This window comes from Urocitellus parryii, chromosome 5 (assembly GCF_045843805.1).
Source record: "Urocitellus parryii isolate mUroPar1 chromosome 5, mUroPar1.hap1, whole genome shotgun sequence".
NCBI lineage: Eukaryota > Metazoa > Chordata > Mammalia > Rodentia > Sciuridae > Urocitellus > Urocitellus parryii.
In genome coordinates this window covers 102,067,108-102,084,961 of record NC_135535.1, presented here as the reverse complement: position 1 = coordinate 102,084,961, position 17,854 = coordinate 102,067,108, and the positions used below count along the sequence as shown (strand labels likewise).

Below are 17,854 nucleotides of genomic sequence, written 5' to 3'. Positions count from 1 at the left end.
ATTTTACAAACAGTGTGATATATTTAATTCAATAATAGAATGACAGCATTTAGACTGAGTTTGGATTTGACCTAAACATAAATATGAAGCTAATTGACCTACAAGGTATACCTCTAATTGCCCTCAGAGATTATACATAACTTTTACTAGGTATACTCTTGGTGTTTTATATTTTTGATGTTATTTTATGAGTTTCTTTTAGTGAAATGTCCTAGGAATTAATTCTACTAGTATTTTATTCAGCTTTTTGTGTTGTGACAGAAAGACCTGACAAGAACAATTTTAGGAGAAAAAAAAATATTTTGAAGCCCAAGGTTTCAGAGGTCTCAGTCCATAGATATCCTACTCCATTCCTTGTGGTTGGAGGTAAGGCAGAATATCATGGTGGAAGAGTAAAGCAGGGGAAAGGAGGTCAACAGAGGCCACCAAGAAGCCAAAACAGGGAGAGCTCTGCTCAACAAAGACAATATATAAATCCCCAAATCACGCCATAAGGGACCCATCTCATGCAGCCACTACCTACCTGACTGTAGTCACCACCAAGTTAATATTATCAAAGGATTAATGTGCTGATTAAGACATTTATAACCCAATCATTTCACTTTTAAACTTACTTCATTGTCTCACACATGAGCTTTTTTGGGACAGCCAGTATCTAAACATCACAATTAGTTTTCACAGTTGCTTTTTGGTGGCTTTGTTTTCCCTTTATTCTCTTTCATGTATTTTATTATTTTTTCTTGATAATTTGAGAATTCTGAATAAGCTTCAAAGATAATACAAAATTCCCAGATAACCCTAACCTGGATTCCCCAATGCTATTATTTTTCTATATTATCCCCTTATCCTGCCACATTTATCACTGAATATGTAAAATATTTCTGAGTACCTGGCTCAGAGTAGGTGGATAAGATATGTTCCTCATGAATTGGTGTGATTATACTATGTATACAAAAAGAGATATGAAAAATTATGCTCTATATATGTAATAAGAATTGTAATGCATTCTGCTATTATATATAAATGAAAAAATTTACACACAAAAAGTATGTTTCTTACTCTTAAAAAATTATCAAGAATATTTACTAACTACAGTGTCATTGCCAAATTCCATAAAATAAACTGTTAGCTTTCACATATCATGGAGACCATGTGGCACTTGTCTTTCTGTATCTGGGTTATTGAACTTAACATAATGTCCTATGATTCCATCAATTTCAACAATTTTGATGCAAAAGGGAGGACTCGAGTCCTCTTTTTGGCCATATTTATACCACACTTTCTTTATGAATTTTTCTTCCAATGGGCATCAGATTTCATACTGTAGCTATTGTGAAGAGTGCCACAATAAACATGGAAATGTATGATTGCTGTTTCACAGTAAATATCTTTGTCCTAGTGGCTATTGTTTTTTAATGCATCACCCACCCACACTCCAATAAATAGCAACACAATACATTTCATTTTGTTCATTATTTCCAGATTCATATATTTAGCAAGGATTCTTGGCAGCTGCCTCTTGTGGTCTCTCATGAGATTGCACTTGGATCTCATCTGCAGCTGAGGTCATTGTAGACTTGACCAACCTGGGTAACCATGATAGTTCATTCACATGGCTGGTAGCTTGAAGTTCAACTGTGGCTACCCTCAGAAAAACATGCAAATACTCTCTCCCACATGATAGTCCTCAGAATACAGTTCCCATTAAGCAAACATCGATTGTCAAGAGGAGGAGGCCTAAGTCAAGCTGTGCTGCCTTCACCACATTCTGTTGCTTATTGACAACTCACCACTCTCAGCCCAGATTGGAGAGAAGGAGGAATAGACTGCAGAGATCAATAGATAGAGTGTTACAGATTTTGTGGGTATTTTTATAAACTACGTGTGTATTTAATATCTAAATTTGTGTATTTTCTAATTTGTTTTTTTTGTGCTATCAAACATGGCCTTAATAACCTAAAACTTGTCAAGTAAATAGGAATTTCAAATTCTCTCACCATCTCTCTTAGTATCCTATTATATTTCTTTTGTTTTTGCCTTTCTCTTCTTCACTATGTATTTTCCCATATTCTATTTAATATTTCTATTTTGTTTTAACCTACACTGTTGTTAGACTCATCCTCTGGTTTCTTATTTGTAGTCACTGACTTTATTGGTCTTTTTACTGATATCTTTTTAGTTATATATAACTCTCAAATATTTATTGAATTTTTGTTATTTTCTACCAAGATGCATGTCATGTCATTTAATTTATAAAATTTAATCATGATTATTTGAATTAAGTATAAGGAAATACCAATACCACTCTATGAAAATCTTTTTATTTTTATCCTTTGTCCAATTTGTTTTCTACGCAATTTGGTTTATATGTATGAGGCTTTTAGGATTGACAGGCATCATATATGAAAAAAATCTATCCTAAAAAAACTTCAGAAAGAAATTTATTTAACTTCTTCAATTCACTTTATTTAGAGTAGATCACATTATTAAAAAAAATGAAGTGGTGAGATACAGGGCACCATCTCTGACAAAAATGTTTTTTTATAAAATACAATACAAGTTTCCTGGGTGTTTAATATGATTTCTCTTCTTTGGTCCAACCTAAATTTTATTTGTGTACTCCCAGGAAAAACTGGCAAAATGCTGAGATTTTCAGTGTCTCACCTGCTACGTTTGAATGCCCAAATGCCTCCAGGGAAAAATTGCTGATTCTAGTTTTCCTTTTCTCTGAACTTGACTCTTAAGTCTTTCTTCCCTGGGAGCTGTGCAATACTTTCAAACAGCACTGCTATATTCACATTTCCCTAAAGTCATTCCTGGGACTTTAGGAGATTTATACTTCTTTTAACTAACAGAGTTAGAAGCAGAAGCAGAATCCTTGAATAGGAGATAAGAAATTACTGATTGTGGGCTACAGCTTTCAGATGCCATCACTGGGTTATTGTCAAGTTTAATTCTGTTTATTGCTCTCTACTCCCATCTGTAGGAAACCAGACCCAGCTGCTACCCCAGTGCAATGACTCTTGGTCTGACCTAGCAGGTTCTGCAGCCTGGGAGGGCCACTCTGCCAACTGTTCAGGTGAGCAAGGCTTCCAGCAACAGAGCCTTCCCATTCCTTGTGCAAATGCCCACTGACATAACCCTGTCTCTCCTCAGACTGCAGACAGCTCCGCCTGGTGGATGGGGGATGTCCTTGTGCAGGGAGAGTGGAGATCCTGCAGCAGGGCTCCTGGGGCTCCATCTGTGATGACAGCTGGGACCTGAGTGATGCCCATGTGGTGTGCAGACAGCTGGGCTGTGGAGTGGCCCTGGAGGCCACCGTCTCTGCTCACTTTGGAGAGGGATCAGGGCCCATCTGGCTGGATGAGCTGAACTGCACAGGAGAGGAGACCCATGTGTGGCAGTGCCCTTCCCAGGGCTGGGGGCAGCACAACTGCAGTCACAAGGAGGATGCTGGGGTCATCTGCTCAGGTCTGTGATATATTTTTTGCATAGGCTGGAAGGGTCTGAAGGATGATGTCTGAGTCCTGTGGCAGGGTTGGGCAGTTGCTGACAGTGCAGTGGTTAGGTGGTGCTCTCACAATTCCTGTCCTTCTAGCAGAGGAGAAAATGAGGTGCTTCTGTTTCCTGCTGCAGCAGCTGAGCTTCTGCTCCTTCCATCTCAGCACTGTCCCCTGTCACAGTCATTCTCTACAGTGTCCATTTAAAGCTGTCATCACTCTTCTGTTACCTGCCAGTGCAACATCCTGACCCACTGAATTACTCTTCTATGTCTTCTGTAACAAATTACCATAGACTGAGGGTCTTAAAACAATACAAATTTATCACCTTACAGTGTGTAGGTTAGAAGAGTGACCTGGGTCTGTGTGGGCTATAAACAAGTGTCAGCAGGCTGCAACAGCTGGAGCTCTGGGAAGACTCCTTTTCTAACCTTTTTCCACTTCTAGAAGTTGCCTGAATTCCTTGTATGACCCCTTCCTTCTTCAAACCCAAAGTGTTTCAACCCTCTTGTCATTCCATGTTCACATCACACGCTGGTGAGGGACAGAATGGCTTATCTGTTTGTGAGGATACCAGTGTGAGGATGTCATTATATTGGGGAAATCCTATCCAGGATGATCCAGGATAATCTCACAATAAAAGCGTATTTTTTGTTAAGTTTTATTTTGTTTCTTGTTTGTTATTTTGGTACTGAGGTTGAATCAGGGGACTCAACCACTGGACCACAGCCATGACACTTTTGTTTATTTTTTTTATTTTGAGACAGAGTCATTCTAAGTTGCTGAGGCTGGCTTTGAACATGGGATGCTCCTGCTTTAGCCTTTCAATCAACTTGAAATACAGCCATGTTCCATCTTGCCTAGATAAAGGACCATTTTCTTCATCTTCTTTGAAAAGCCTTTTGCAACATGAGCTAAAATATTCATAGTCTCCCAGGATTGGGAAGTGGACATATTTGGAGCTCCACTATTCTACCACCCTTTGTTTATGCTCATTTTTAGGATCTGTCTGATGGTTAGTCAGCAGACAAAGATTTCACTTTCTACAGAGCCCCCAGATCAGTGTTCCTGCCTAATCATTTGCTATTATTACATGGTTGTAGAAAGAGAAAAAGAGGTACAAGTTAGCAAAACAGGTTAAAGGGACCAAAATTTCAGTCTTCTACCTAGTGGGCACTTCCTCAGCAGAGTCAGCAATGAGCACTCACTACTTAGGAATAAAGAAAAAACAGCAGTAAGAGCTGAATGCTCACTGATCCCTGTTTTCCTCTTTTCCATTTCAGAGTTCCTGGCCCTCAGGCTGGTGAGCCAGGACCAGGAGTGTTCTGGGTGGCTGGAGGTTTTCTACAACAACACCTGGGGCAGTATCTGCCACAGCCACATGGAACCCAGGACCTTATCCATGATCTGTAGACAGCTTGGCTGTGGGGACACTGGGACTCTGAATTTCTTGGTTCCTCCCAGGGAAGGTTCTAGACCCCGCTGGATAGATGGAATCCGCTGTCGAGAAACTGATAGCTCTCTCTGGCAGTGTCCTTCTGACCCCTGGAAACACCAATCTTGCTCTTCAAAGGAGGTAGCTCATATCACGTGTACAGGTGATTACTATTGTCTATTTCTATGTGTTTGTCCTATGCCTGTAGGTTGTTGTTAGGAAAATTTCACATGCTCAAATATAATGGATGATTTGAAATAAGTCTACAAAATGAATACTGGATAGAGATTACCTGATCAACATGTTGCAGTCCTGTTTCAAAGATAGATGTGAGGAAACCATTGATAACAATTTATATGAAAAGTACCAGAGACTGAACTGAGCATATGAGAGCATGAAGTTATACTCTGTTGAACGTTCTTAGAAATTAGCTAATGCAGTCTGAAGTTATATTAATTAAACTGTATTATCTTAGTGACGGTGAATTATTGGATCTCAGTTATACACATTGCTTGCTATGTGGGATCACTTTGTTCCCACACTTCCACTCCACCATAGGTAATGTGGCTTAATCATCACTATCATCTGATGATAGGTATCACAATTATCATTTATCTGAGATGAGGAAATGGAGGTTAGGGATACCACTTTATATCTCTCACACTTTCATGTGAGTAAGGGGAAATTTGGGGAATCAAATATATTGGGCTCTTTACTCTGAAATCCATCTAAACCAGACAGACAGCCTCTCAGGTCATTTTGTTGATGGAAAGTAATCTAGTGATTTGTAGGTAGAAACTTAATTCCAGGCAGTAGGACAGACACAGAAAACACCACCACCACTGTCTTCATGGATTTTCTATTCCAGCCTGACAATAAAATTATGCATATATTTGAGTGTCATGAAGGTACGGTGGAAATGTGTGATTTGAGGAACAAAGAAATCATTTTTAGTTTGATAACTAAAGGAGGAGTAGAGGTCCAATGAAAGAGAAAGTAAAGTATTTATCAGTGTAAATACTGAGGTGGAAGGAACATAATGACCTTGAGAAGTACTGATAAAAATCTCATCATGAGCAGAGCAAGAAGAGGGTGGATGGAGAGATGCATGATTACCTGGATGGTAAGAAGAGCTAGAGGTACCTCCAAAGCGTGGCCCCAATAACAATCCTGTTGAAAAGTGGTTTGTTATTTTTCTCATCTCTACATTATGGGGAATTTCTTTGAGATGAGGCATGGGTCTTCCCTTATTTTCTTCTTAGATTTATCTTCTCATAGTCCCAGTAGTCTTGGTTGATACTATATCCTCTGAGCCTTTATCCACATCCTACTGGAAACTAATATGCCACTTTATCCCTCTCCCAGAAAACATTCCATGGGGCCTGTTAGAAGTTGGAGGCTATTATCTTCTGATTTCTTAAGACCTATAATGTCCACTTCAATTTCTTGTTCTGATAAAATCCTGGCTATCATCTGAAAACAATAATGTCCTCATCATTTGGAGGCTCTATGCTTCCCTTTCAACATGGTTCATTTTGAAGGTCAAGACTTAGAATATGATTGTATCCTTTTATTAGAATATTTCTGGTGCGTCTTGAAATTTTCAACTATTTCCTTTCTTTTTCTCCATGTCCAGCTACTTGAAATTTGCCCCATAAAGTGGCGCCACCTACCACTTCTGTTTGTGTCACTCTCCAGCTTAACCACTCCCATCATTCAGGAAGTCTGCAATACCAGCTTACCAAGCTCTTCTGTCTCCTGTTCTGGTGCTGCCAGGATCTTTGTACATACTGAGATAACATACTGGCCTCTCCTTTCCTGACTCTCTCCCTTTGAATCACTCTGCTCCCTCCCACCCTATCTCCATGTATGGCCACACTATTGACCATCACTACCTGTCCAGCTTGAGACCTCGATTGCATTGTTTCCTTCTGTGACTGTTTCCTCTTCTCCTTCTGGCACATATTATTGATGCTCCTTTTCCAGATATTTTATCCTCATCAGATTCCAAATGCTTTCCCTTATCAGTTTTCCAGTTTTCCACTCTCTTCAGAATTGCACATGTTCTTCTTACCCTACTTAGACAATATGATGCCCCATTATGATACTCTCCCTTCAAGTACATTGAACTCCCTGCTCTCTTCCTTATCTGTCAATGGCAAGAGTGGTTGTGCAAATACCTAAATCTTCCCTGCATACATGAGACTAAGCAAGGATTGCTGAGTAACAAACAAATATTGTATCTTGTAATAGTGTGAAATTATCCTGCTATTCTCTTTGAATTTGTAATCAACCTCTGATGGACCCTCTGGCCCATATTGTAATGTGCTTCTCTCACATATGTTCTTGCCCTCACTGTAACATGTTATTTTACAAATTCTCAGTTTTTCCTCATGCTGATATTTTAACCCCACCATACACTTAAATGATAATACCTCAAATATCCCTGGAAAATAGGAACCTTCAGCTGTCCACTTTTGTTTTTCCTCTTAAGGTCACTCTACCTTATTGGCTGTTCTTATTCCATCTTACAGATTTGCTATTTCTCCATTTGCCTTATAAATATTAGACAGTTCTTGGTTGAACCTCAGACTCTCTACTCTTCTTCTTTAAATGTCCTGCTTCCTCAGATGTGTATTCTAAAGATGTTGAATGGAATATTGTGTAGATATCTGCTAAGTCCAGTTGATTTATAATGGTAGTGTAACTATGATGTATGCTTATTGATATTTTCTCTGCATGCCAAATCTATTAGTGAAATGGAATATTAAGATACCACTAGGGACTGGGGATGTGGCTCAAACTGAAGCTTAAGCACGCTCACCTGGCATGCATGGGGCACTGGGTTCGTTCCTCAGCACCACATAAAAATTAAATTTAAAAAAATATTTAAAAAATAAATATTAAAAAATTCTCTCTCTGTCTCTCAAAAAAAGATACCACTAGTATTGTACTGAAGTTTTTTTCCCAATTATATCCTATGAGTGTTTTTTAAATACAATTCTGTGTTCTTTTCTTTAGTGCAATCTTCTTCATATATTCTTTATTTCCTTTACTCATATGTAATAACCTTCTTTTCTGACTGATTTTGGAGTGTATTTTTTCATATATGAATACAGCTACTTCTGTTTACTCTCAGGTTTCATTTGGTTGCTATATCAATTTTAATACTTGTCTTCTCAGTCTATATATGTCTCTGCCTATGTGGTGAGTTTCATGCAGAAAGCAAGTTATTGGCTCTAGATTTTTAATGCAGTTAGCCAGTCTGCATCTTTTATTTATTTATTTATTTTTACTTTTTTTTTTTAAAGAGAGAGTGAGAGAGGAGAGAGAGAGAGAGAGAGAGAGAGAGAGAGAGAGAGAGAGAGAGAAAGAGAGAATTTTTAATATTTATTTTTTAGTTCTCGGCAGACACAACATCTTTGTTGGTATGTGGTGCTGAGGATGGAACCCGGGCCGCACGCATGCCAGGCGAGCACACTACCGGTTGAGCCACATCCCCAGCCCCAGTCTGCATCTTTTAATTTGAGAACCAGACAACTTATATTCAGATTTTTTATTTATATATGAAATTTATTTATATATGATATTTTTAATTTATATATGAACTTTTCATTTATATATGCATTGTAATTCTTATTACATATATAGAGCACATTTTTTCATGTCTTGAAAATGATATGAAAAAACAATCCCAAAAAACCAAATGCTGAATGTTTTCTTTGATATAAGAAGGGTGATTCATAGTGGGATAGGGAGCGGGTTCTGGGAAAACTGGAAATCATGTCCTCATACCTGTACTTTGTATAATAATGATCAACACATTCCACCAGCATTAATTACCCCATGCCCTCTCCCTTCTCCTCCAATCCCTCTGCCTTATCTAGAGTTCATCTATTCCTCCATGCTCCCGCTCCCTATCCCACTATGAATCACTCTTCTTATATCAAAGAAAACACTCAGCATTTTTTTGGGGGGGATTGCTAACTTCACTTAGCACTATCTTCTCTAACTCCATCCATTTACCTGCAAAAGCCATGATTTTATTCTGTTTATTGCTGAGTAACATTCCATTGTGTATATATGCTATATTTTTTTATTCTTTCATCTATTGAAGGGCATCTAGGTTGGTTCCACAATTTAGCTATTGTGAATTGTGCTGCTATAAACATTGATGTGGCTGTGGTCCTGTAGTATGCTGTTTTTAAGTCCCTTGAGTACAGAACAAGGAGAGGGATAGTTGGGTCAAATGATGGTTCCATTCCAAATTTTCCAAGAAATCTCCATAGTGCTTTCCATATTGGCTGCACCAATTTGCAGTCCCACCAGCAATGTATGAATGTACCTTTTCCCCCACATCCTCGCCAACACTTATTGTTGTTTGTATGCATAATAGCTGGCATTCTGACTGGAGTGAGATGAAATCTTAGAGTGGTTTTGATTTGCATTTCTCTAATTGCTACTGTTGATGAACATTTTTCATGTATTTGTTAATTGACTGTACATCATCTTCTGAGAAATGTCTGTTCAGCTCCTTGGCCCATTTGTTGATTGGGTTATTTGTGTTTTTTGGTGTTTAGCTTTTTGAGTTCTTTATATACCATAGTGATTAGTGCTCTATCTGATGTGTGATGGCTAAGGGTCCGTCAATGATATTTTTATTTTATTTTAATTTTATCAATTTTATTTATTTTTTTCAAAGAACCAACTTTTTGTTCTGTCAATTTTTCCAAGACAGAGGCTCTCTATTCACCTCACAGATTGTTTATTCTGATGAGAAGAAACTTTTTCGTTTGAGTCCATCCCATTTATTGATTCTTGATTATAATTCTTGTGCTATAGGAGTCTTATTAAGGAAGTTGGGGCTTAGTTCCAGATGATGGAGATTAGGGCCTACTTTTTATTCTATTAGATACAGAGTTTCTGGCTGTATTCCTAAGACATTGATTCATTTTGGGTTGAGTTTTGTGCATGGTGAGAGATACGGGTTTAATTTTATTTTGTTGCATATGGATTACCAGTTTTCCCAGAACCATTTGTTGAAGAGACAATCTTTTCTCCCATGCATGTTCCTGATACTTTTGTCTAATATAGGATAATTGTAGTTTTGTGGGTTAGTCTCTGTGTCCTCTATTCTGTACCATTGGTCTACCAGTCTGATTTGGTGTCAGTACTATCCTGTTTTTCTTACTATTGCTTTGTAGCATAGTTTAAGTTCGGTATAGTGATGCCACTTGCTTCACTCTTCCTGCTAAGGATTGTTCTAGCTATTCTGGGTCTCTTATATTTCCAGATGAATTTCATGATTGCTTTTTCTATTTCTATGAGGAATGTCATTGGAATTTTTATCGGAATTGCATTAAATGTGTATAGTGCTTTTGGAAGTATGGTCATTTTGACAATATTAATTCTGCCTGTCCAAGAGCAAAGTAGATCTTTCTATCTTCTAAAGTCTACTTTGATTTCTTAATTTGGGGTGCTGTAATTTTTATTATATAGATCTTTCACCTCTGTCATTAAGTTGATTCCCAAGGGTTTTTTTTTTTTTGAGGTTATTGAGAATGAGGTAGTTTTCCTCTCTGAGGATTTGTCACTTATATACAGAAATGCCTTTGATTTATAAGTGTTGACTTTATATTCTCCTACTTTGTTAAATTTGTTTACTAATTCTAGAAATTTTCTGGTGGAACTCTTAGGATCTTCCATGTATAGGATCATATCATCAGCAAATAGGGCCAATTTGAGTTCTTCTTTTTCTGTGTGTTTCTCTTTAATTGCTTTTGTCTAATTGCTCTTTCTAGTGTTTCAAAAACTATGTTGAATATAAGTGGTGAAAGAGGGCATCCCTGTCTTGTTCCAGTTTTTAGAGGGAATATCTTCAATTTTTCTACTTTTAGAATGATATTGGCATAGAGATATGTTCCTGTTATTCCTAGTTTTTCTAGTGTTTTGAACATAAAGGGGTGCTATATTTTGTCATTTTTTTTGCATCTATTGAGATGATCATATGATTCTTATCTTTGAGTCTATTGATGTGATGGATTACATTTATTAATGTCTGTATGTTGAACCAAACTTGCATCCCTGGGATGAATCACACTTAATTGAGGTGCCCATCTTTTTTATGTGTTTTTGTATTTGATTTGCCAGAATTTTACTGAGAATTTTTGCATCTATGTTTATTAGAGATATTAATCTGAAGTTTTTTTTCTTTGATGTGTCTTTGTCTGGTTTTGGAATCAGAGAAATATTGGCCTCATAGAATGAGTTTCAAATAACTTTCTCTTTTTCTTTTTCCTGAAATAAATTGGAAAGTGTTGGTATTAGTTCTTCTTTAAAGTCTTGCAGAACTCAGCTGTGTATCTGACCAGTCCTGGGCTTTTCTTGGTTGGTAGATTTTGATGGTGTCTGCTATTTCATCACTTGAAATTGATCTGTTTAAATTGTGTATATCATCCTGATTCAATTTGGACAAATTATTTGACTCTAGAAATTTGTCGATACCTTTTATTTTTTATTTTATTGTAGTACAATAATTTCTATTTATCTTCTGTATTTCTGTAGTGTCTGCTGTAATATTTCCTTTATATTACATGTGTTAGTGACTTGATTTTTCTCTCTTCTTCTCTTTGTTAGAATGGCTAAGGTCTGTCAATTTTATTTATTTTTATTTTATCAATTTTATTTATTTTTTTCAAAGAACCAACTTTTTGTTCTGTTATTTTTTTCAGTTGTTTCTTTTGTTTCAATTTCATTGATTTCAGCTCTGATTTTAATTATTTCCTGTTTTCTGCTGCTTTTGGTGCTGATTTGTTCTTTTTCTAGGGCTTTGAGATGCAGTGTTAAGTCATTTATTTGTTGACTTTTTTTTCTTTTAAGGAATGAACTCCATGCAATTAACTTTCCTTTTAGAACTGCTTTCATAGTGTTCCAGAGATTTCAATATGTTGTATCTGTGTTCTCATTCCCCTGTAAAAACTTTTTAATCTCCTCCTAATGTCTTCTGTAACCCATCATTCATTCAGTAGCATAATATTTATTCTCTTGGTGCTGGTGTTTATTTCTTATTTTATTATTGATTTCTAATTTCATTTCATTATGATCTTATAGAATTCAGGGTAGAATCTCTACTTTTTTATATTTGCTAAGAGTTGCTTTGTGACTGGTATATGGTCTAATTTGAGAAGAATCCATGTGCTGCTGAGAATAAAGTATATTCTCTTATTGGAGGTTGCAATATTCTATATATGTCAGTTAAGTCCAAGTTATTGATTGTATTTTTGAGTTCTATGGTTTCTTTGTTCAGATTTTGCTTAAAGATCTATCTAGTGATGAAAGAGGTGTGTTAAAGTCACCCAAAATTATTGTGTTGTGGTCTATTTGAGTCTTGAACTTGAGAAGAGTTTCTTTGACGAATGTAGATGCTCCATTGTTTGGAGCATATATATTTACAATTGTTAAGTCTTGTCCCTGTATGTTTCCCTTGAGCAGTATGTAGTGTCCTTCTTTATCTTTTTTGATTGACTTTAGTTTGAAGTCTACTTTGTTTTATATGAGTATGGAAAACCCTGCTTGCTTCCACAGTCCATGTGAGTGGTATAATTTTTCCTAACCATTCACCTTCAATCTGTGGATGTCTTTTCCTATTGTTGAGTCTCTTGGAGGGGGTTTTTGTTTGTTTGTTTGTTTGTGTGTGTGTTTTTTTTAAATCTGCTAGTCTGTGTCTTTTGATTGGTGAGTTTAGGCCATTAACATTCAGGGTTATTATTGAGACATGATTTGTAATCCCAGCCATTTTTGTTTATTTTTGTTATTTAATGTGACTGGGTTTATCCTCTGATTAAATTTTCCTTTAATGTAATTCCTCCCTATGCTGATTTTCATCATTTTTTTCATTTCCTCTTCTTGGGATATTTTGCTGAGGATGCTCTGTAGTTCAGGCTTTCTACTTGTAAATTCTTTTAATTTTTGTTTATCATGGAAGATTTTTATTTCATCATCAAATCTAAAGCTTAGTTTTGCTGAATACAAAATTTTTGGTTGGCATCCATTTTCTTTCAGAGCTTGGTATATGTTGTTCCATGATCTCCTGGCTTTGAGGGTCTGGGTTGAATAGTCTGCTGAGATTTGAATTGGTCTCCCACTATATGTAATCTGATTCCTTTCTCTTGAGGCATTTAAGATTCTAACCTTATTCTGTATACTATACATTTTCATTTTAATGTGGTTTGGTGTAGATCTGTTGTAATTTTCTACATTTTGGTGTCCTATAAGCCTCTTGTATTTGGTTTTCCAATTTGTTCTTCATGCTTGGGAAATTTTCTGATATTATCTCATTGACGAGATTGTACATTCCTTTGGTTTGAAACTGTGCCTTCCTCTATCCCAATAACTCTTATATTTGGTCTTTTGATTGCTGTCCCCTAATTCTTGGATGTTCTGTTCATGGTTACTAACTTTCTTCACCCTGTGATAAACTTTATTTTCCAGATTGTATACTTTGTCTTCATTGTGTGATGTTCTTTCTTTCAAGTGATCTAAACTATTGATCATGCTTTCTATTGAGTTTTAAAATTTGATTTATTATATCCTTCATTTCAAGGGTTTCTGTTTTTTTCAGGGTCTCTATTTCTCTCTTAAAGTAATAATTATCTACCTGTATTTGCTCTCTTATCTCATTGTTGGAGCAATCAATTTTTGCCTGTATTTGCTAATTTAGGTCATTTAATTCAGAGATCATTTAATTATGAACCTTCTGAACTCATTCTCTGACATTTCATCAACTTTGCTGTCCATGGGTTCTGTTATTATGGTGTCCTGGTTTGTTTGGGGCACTTTCCTCCCTTGTTTTTTTCATGTTGTCTATGTGTCTTCCTTTCTTACAGTGTGGATCTAAGATATTACAGTTTCTTCCCTATGTTTTTATAATATCTATGCAGGTTGTCTCTACCCCACCTTGATGTTGGGCTTCTAGACTCTGCTGGTTTCCCTCAATGGATGCTAATGCATCCTATATCTGGGAATTGGGGAAGTTGAAGTGGGTGGATCTAGGCCACTGGGCTTGACCTCCCTTAGTAGTCTGCTGGTCAGAAGAGGCTGTCTTGTGCCAAAGTATAGGCTCTGGTGATGTCTGCCCCACTGAGGAAGGGGTGAACTGGGCCTCCTGAGAGCCTGGATTCCATGTGGAGTGTGGTTTTCATGTGGGCTGGTGTTGGCTGTCTGGGCTGGCTCTTGGCTCCCCCAGTAGTCCACTTGTCAGAAGGGTTGGCCTGCACCAGAGGCTAGGCCCTGGGGAGTGTCTGCCCCTCCAGAAAAGGGACCAAGTGTGCTGTGCACCTGGGCTCTGCAGAAGTCCGTGTGGGTGAATCTGGGCAACTAGGCTTGGCATCCCTTGGTAGTCTGCTGGTCAGAAGGGGCCATCCCGCACCAAAGACTGGGCTCTGACAGTGTCTGCCCCACTGGGGGAGGAGTGTACAAGGCCTACAGAGAGCCTGGAACTCAGAAGGGCTAGTGTGGTGGTCTCATTCAGAATTATTATTGAAAGGATTTTACAAGTGCCTATCATTTTTTTCTGGTCAGTTTGAATAATCTATGGTCATGTCTTTCTCCCTTATTCATCTCGAAGCATTGACAATTTACTGAATTGATAATTTTAATTATTTCCTCTTTCTCACTTGTTTATCTCTCTTCTAGTGAGATTTATTCTTTCCTATGCTGTCATGGCTAGGTTGTCTTGCTTCCTACTCTGTGTGTAGGATTGCTTCGTTATCTTCTACAGTGCAGGATCAGTGGTTCAAAATTCCATTCACTGATGCTTATCTTCAAAAGACTTATTTTCATTTTATTATTAAGGATAAATTTTCTAAACATAGTCATGTAGGTGGCAGCTATTTTCTCTCAAGTTCTCAAGTACATCATTCATGCCCCCATGGCTGTTAGTGTTTCTGCTTATAAATCTGTTATGTTAGGATCTTCTTAGTAAGCACCCTTCTCTTAATGATGTGCCTTGGGGTGTAGGTGTCCTGTAGAGTTGAGATTAATTCAAAGTGGACACTGAGATTAATTCAAAGTGGTTGTTTCTCTGTGGCTTCTTGGGCTGGTAATAATGGATTTTGAAACTCCAGGTATTATGTCAGAGCATAATATTTTTCTCTATATTTCTCATACAAATGGGGTCCTTCTGGAAGTTCATGCATGATGTTATAGACAGCACAGTGTGTAGGGCATTCTTTCTGTAGCTATTTATCCAGTATTATTTTTAGTGTTTGGTCTCAGAGGATATGGCAGCAACCTGCACTGAGGTTCTTCAAGGCATTTTTTCCACAATATTTGAATTATTTTGCCCATGTTTTCTTAACCTGGAGATTGTCCAAGAGCAGGAGTTATACTTACTTGTGGCAGCCTCATCTCTCTGCTGTGGATTTCTCTCTTCCCTATTAATTAATTTGAAATACCCACAAACACTTCATCAGGACTAGGTCATGGCTTCAGTAAGGTGTAACTTCTCCAGATTGGCTAGAGTTATATCTCAGTGGCAAAGCACACACCCAATATGTTTGAAGTTCTCTGCTTGATCACCAACATAACTCAGCAAAAAGAAAACAAGAGCAGTAACCACAACATAACAATAAACTGACTGGACATGTTAGCACATGCCAATAATCTCAGCCATTCAGGAGGCTCAAGCAGGAGGATTGTGAGTTGAAAGCTATCCTCAGCAACTTAGCAAGGTTCTAAGCAACTCAATGAGACATGTCTCAAAATTCAAAAAAGAAGCCTAAACATGTCTGTAATCCTTGTGGCTTAGGGGACTGAGACAGGAGGATTGCAAGTTCAAAGCTAGCCTCAGCAACTTAACAAGGTGCTAAGCAACTCAGTGAGACCCTGTCTCTAAATACAAAATAGGGCTGGGGATTTGGTTCAGTGGTTCAGTGCCTCTGAGTTTAATCCTCTGTACCAAACCACCCCCCCCCAAATAAAAATTTTAAAAAATGACTGGGAATGTGTATCAGTGGTTAAGTTCCCATGAGTTCAATTCAGAGTATCAAATAAAATAAACAAATGAACTAGCTATAGAAATACAGTAATAACCAAATGCACTTAACAACAACTAAAACAGCTGTAACAATTGATAAGGGGAAGAAGAAATATAGAATTAAAAAGAAAGTCAAAAATTAGTGAAAGGAAAATTAATTTAAAAATACTGAAGTTGTAAAATAAAAGAGAAGGAAGAAGGGGAGTTAAAAAAGGAAGAAAAATATTTGTAACTAAAAAAGGGGGAAACATTAACTAGGTAGGTGGCACTCACCTGTAATCCTATGGGCTCTGGAGGCTGATGCAGGAGGATTACAAGTACAATGCCAGTTTGAGCAGCTTAGAGAGAACATGTCTCATAAATAAATAGGTAAATACAAAAATTTTAAAAGACTGGGGATGTAGCTCAGTGGTTAAGTGCCTCGGTTCAATCACCAGTACAATAAAGAGAAACAGAGGGTCAGTGAGAAAGAGGAAGAGAGAAAAAATCCATTTGAAGAATTAAAAACAAATTAATTAATAGTAGTAAAGAAAATACAATAAAGCATAAAGAAAAATATGTCAAAAATTCTTCCCAGCTAAAATATCTGCATTGAAGATACCTTTTCCACATCATCTAACATTCGAATCCACCAGGTATGTGGGAGTCAGTAAACAGCAAAAGAAGACCAGATGCAGTTCCTCTCTCTTCCCACAAAACATGTTGGGATTGAGGGCAATAGATTGGCTATACTGTGCTCCTCATTTCCTGTCAAGGAGGTTAAAGGAGGGTTGACAAGACAGGCCATAATATCCCTGCAGGGGTTTGACTGGAAACCTGAAGGCATGTCAAATATCACGTCAGCTTTTCCTTCAGTGGTCTGCAGACCCAACAGGTAGTCACACACTTGCCCGAGAGGCCTCTAGAAGGTGACCATTGAGGTGTGCCAAGGGTCCTAGCCATGGTGAATCCCTGGAAAGGCTGTGGAAAATAGTGTAATCCCTGAAATAGGCAACATGGCAATGCCATGAATTGCCAGACGTTGTCTCTGAGCTCTGACACCTGGTCCCTATGTGCAACCACATGTGCCTGGAATCGTTCTTCTTTACATAGTGTTGGACCATTTACAATGAGACCTCCATCCCTCCCCTACAATTTGATGCTCTTAGCAGGTTTGTGACAGGCACTCTTCCTATCCGAGACTGTAGAACACTAACTTACACTGAATCACTGTGGCAGGGTGGCCCAGGGGCCTAAAATTGTGATTACTTCACATTGTCTAAACCCCAGAGGACTTTAGTCCCTAATAATTGCCATTTCTTAAGATAGTTCCTGGTTATATCACTTGGAGAGCTTGCTGAGCAATGTGATGAATTTTTCTCTAAAGTTTGCTTGTTGTACAAGAGTACTCCCTCTCAGAGAAATGCCCCAAGTTTGATCAAAAGCTTGTAAGAACCATTCTCCCACAGGTAAGATGCCAACTGGGTTGTCTGCACTCTCCAATTTTCATTATGCTTGCAGATTGCCTCCCTCACTCAGGTGGCTGGAGATGAGGTTGTAAACTGCTTTGTACATTTCTCGGGGTTGCACTTCTTCTTTTCCCTGTTGTTTAGAGTTATCAAACACAGTTTGATAAATAGTTCTTTGTAGTTCCTCTATTTCTCTCCTTAAAGTAAAATTATCCCTTTGTGCCCTAACATTTTTAACTCACAGGGTCACAACAAAGTTACTTCTTTTCTGCTATTTACTTCTTTTTTTTTTAAATAATAACAACTCCTGAAATAAGAATTTGGGGAAAAAAGTAACATTCTATGATACTTAGTGAAGTTTAGTGATGTGGATATCTGAAATCATTTTTGTGGGGAACTTGCTTAGTCTACCTAAAGAGAGTCAAGTTTTGATATT

The 17,854-nt window shown here is 37.5% G+C and overlaps 1 protein-coding gene across 1 annotated transcript in view; it reads left to right on the top strand.

Annotated features, from left to right (window-relative positions):
- LOC113177347 (scavenger receptor cysteine-rich domain-containing protein DMBT1-like) overlaps positions 1-17,854 on the top strand; it is a 183,070-nt gene that overhangs the window by 107,682 nt on the left and 57,534 nt on the right. Inside the window, 6 exon segments of the mRNA XM_077799079.1 lie at positions 2,987-3,079; positions 3,157-3,471; positions 4,784-5,098; positions 5,673-5,688; positions 11,291-11,294; positions 15,213-15,236. Coding sequence (XP_077655205.1) covers positions 2,987-3,079; positions 3,157-3,471; positions 4,784-5,098; positions 5,673-5,688; positions 11,291-11,294; positions 15,213-15,236 — 767 coding nt within the window.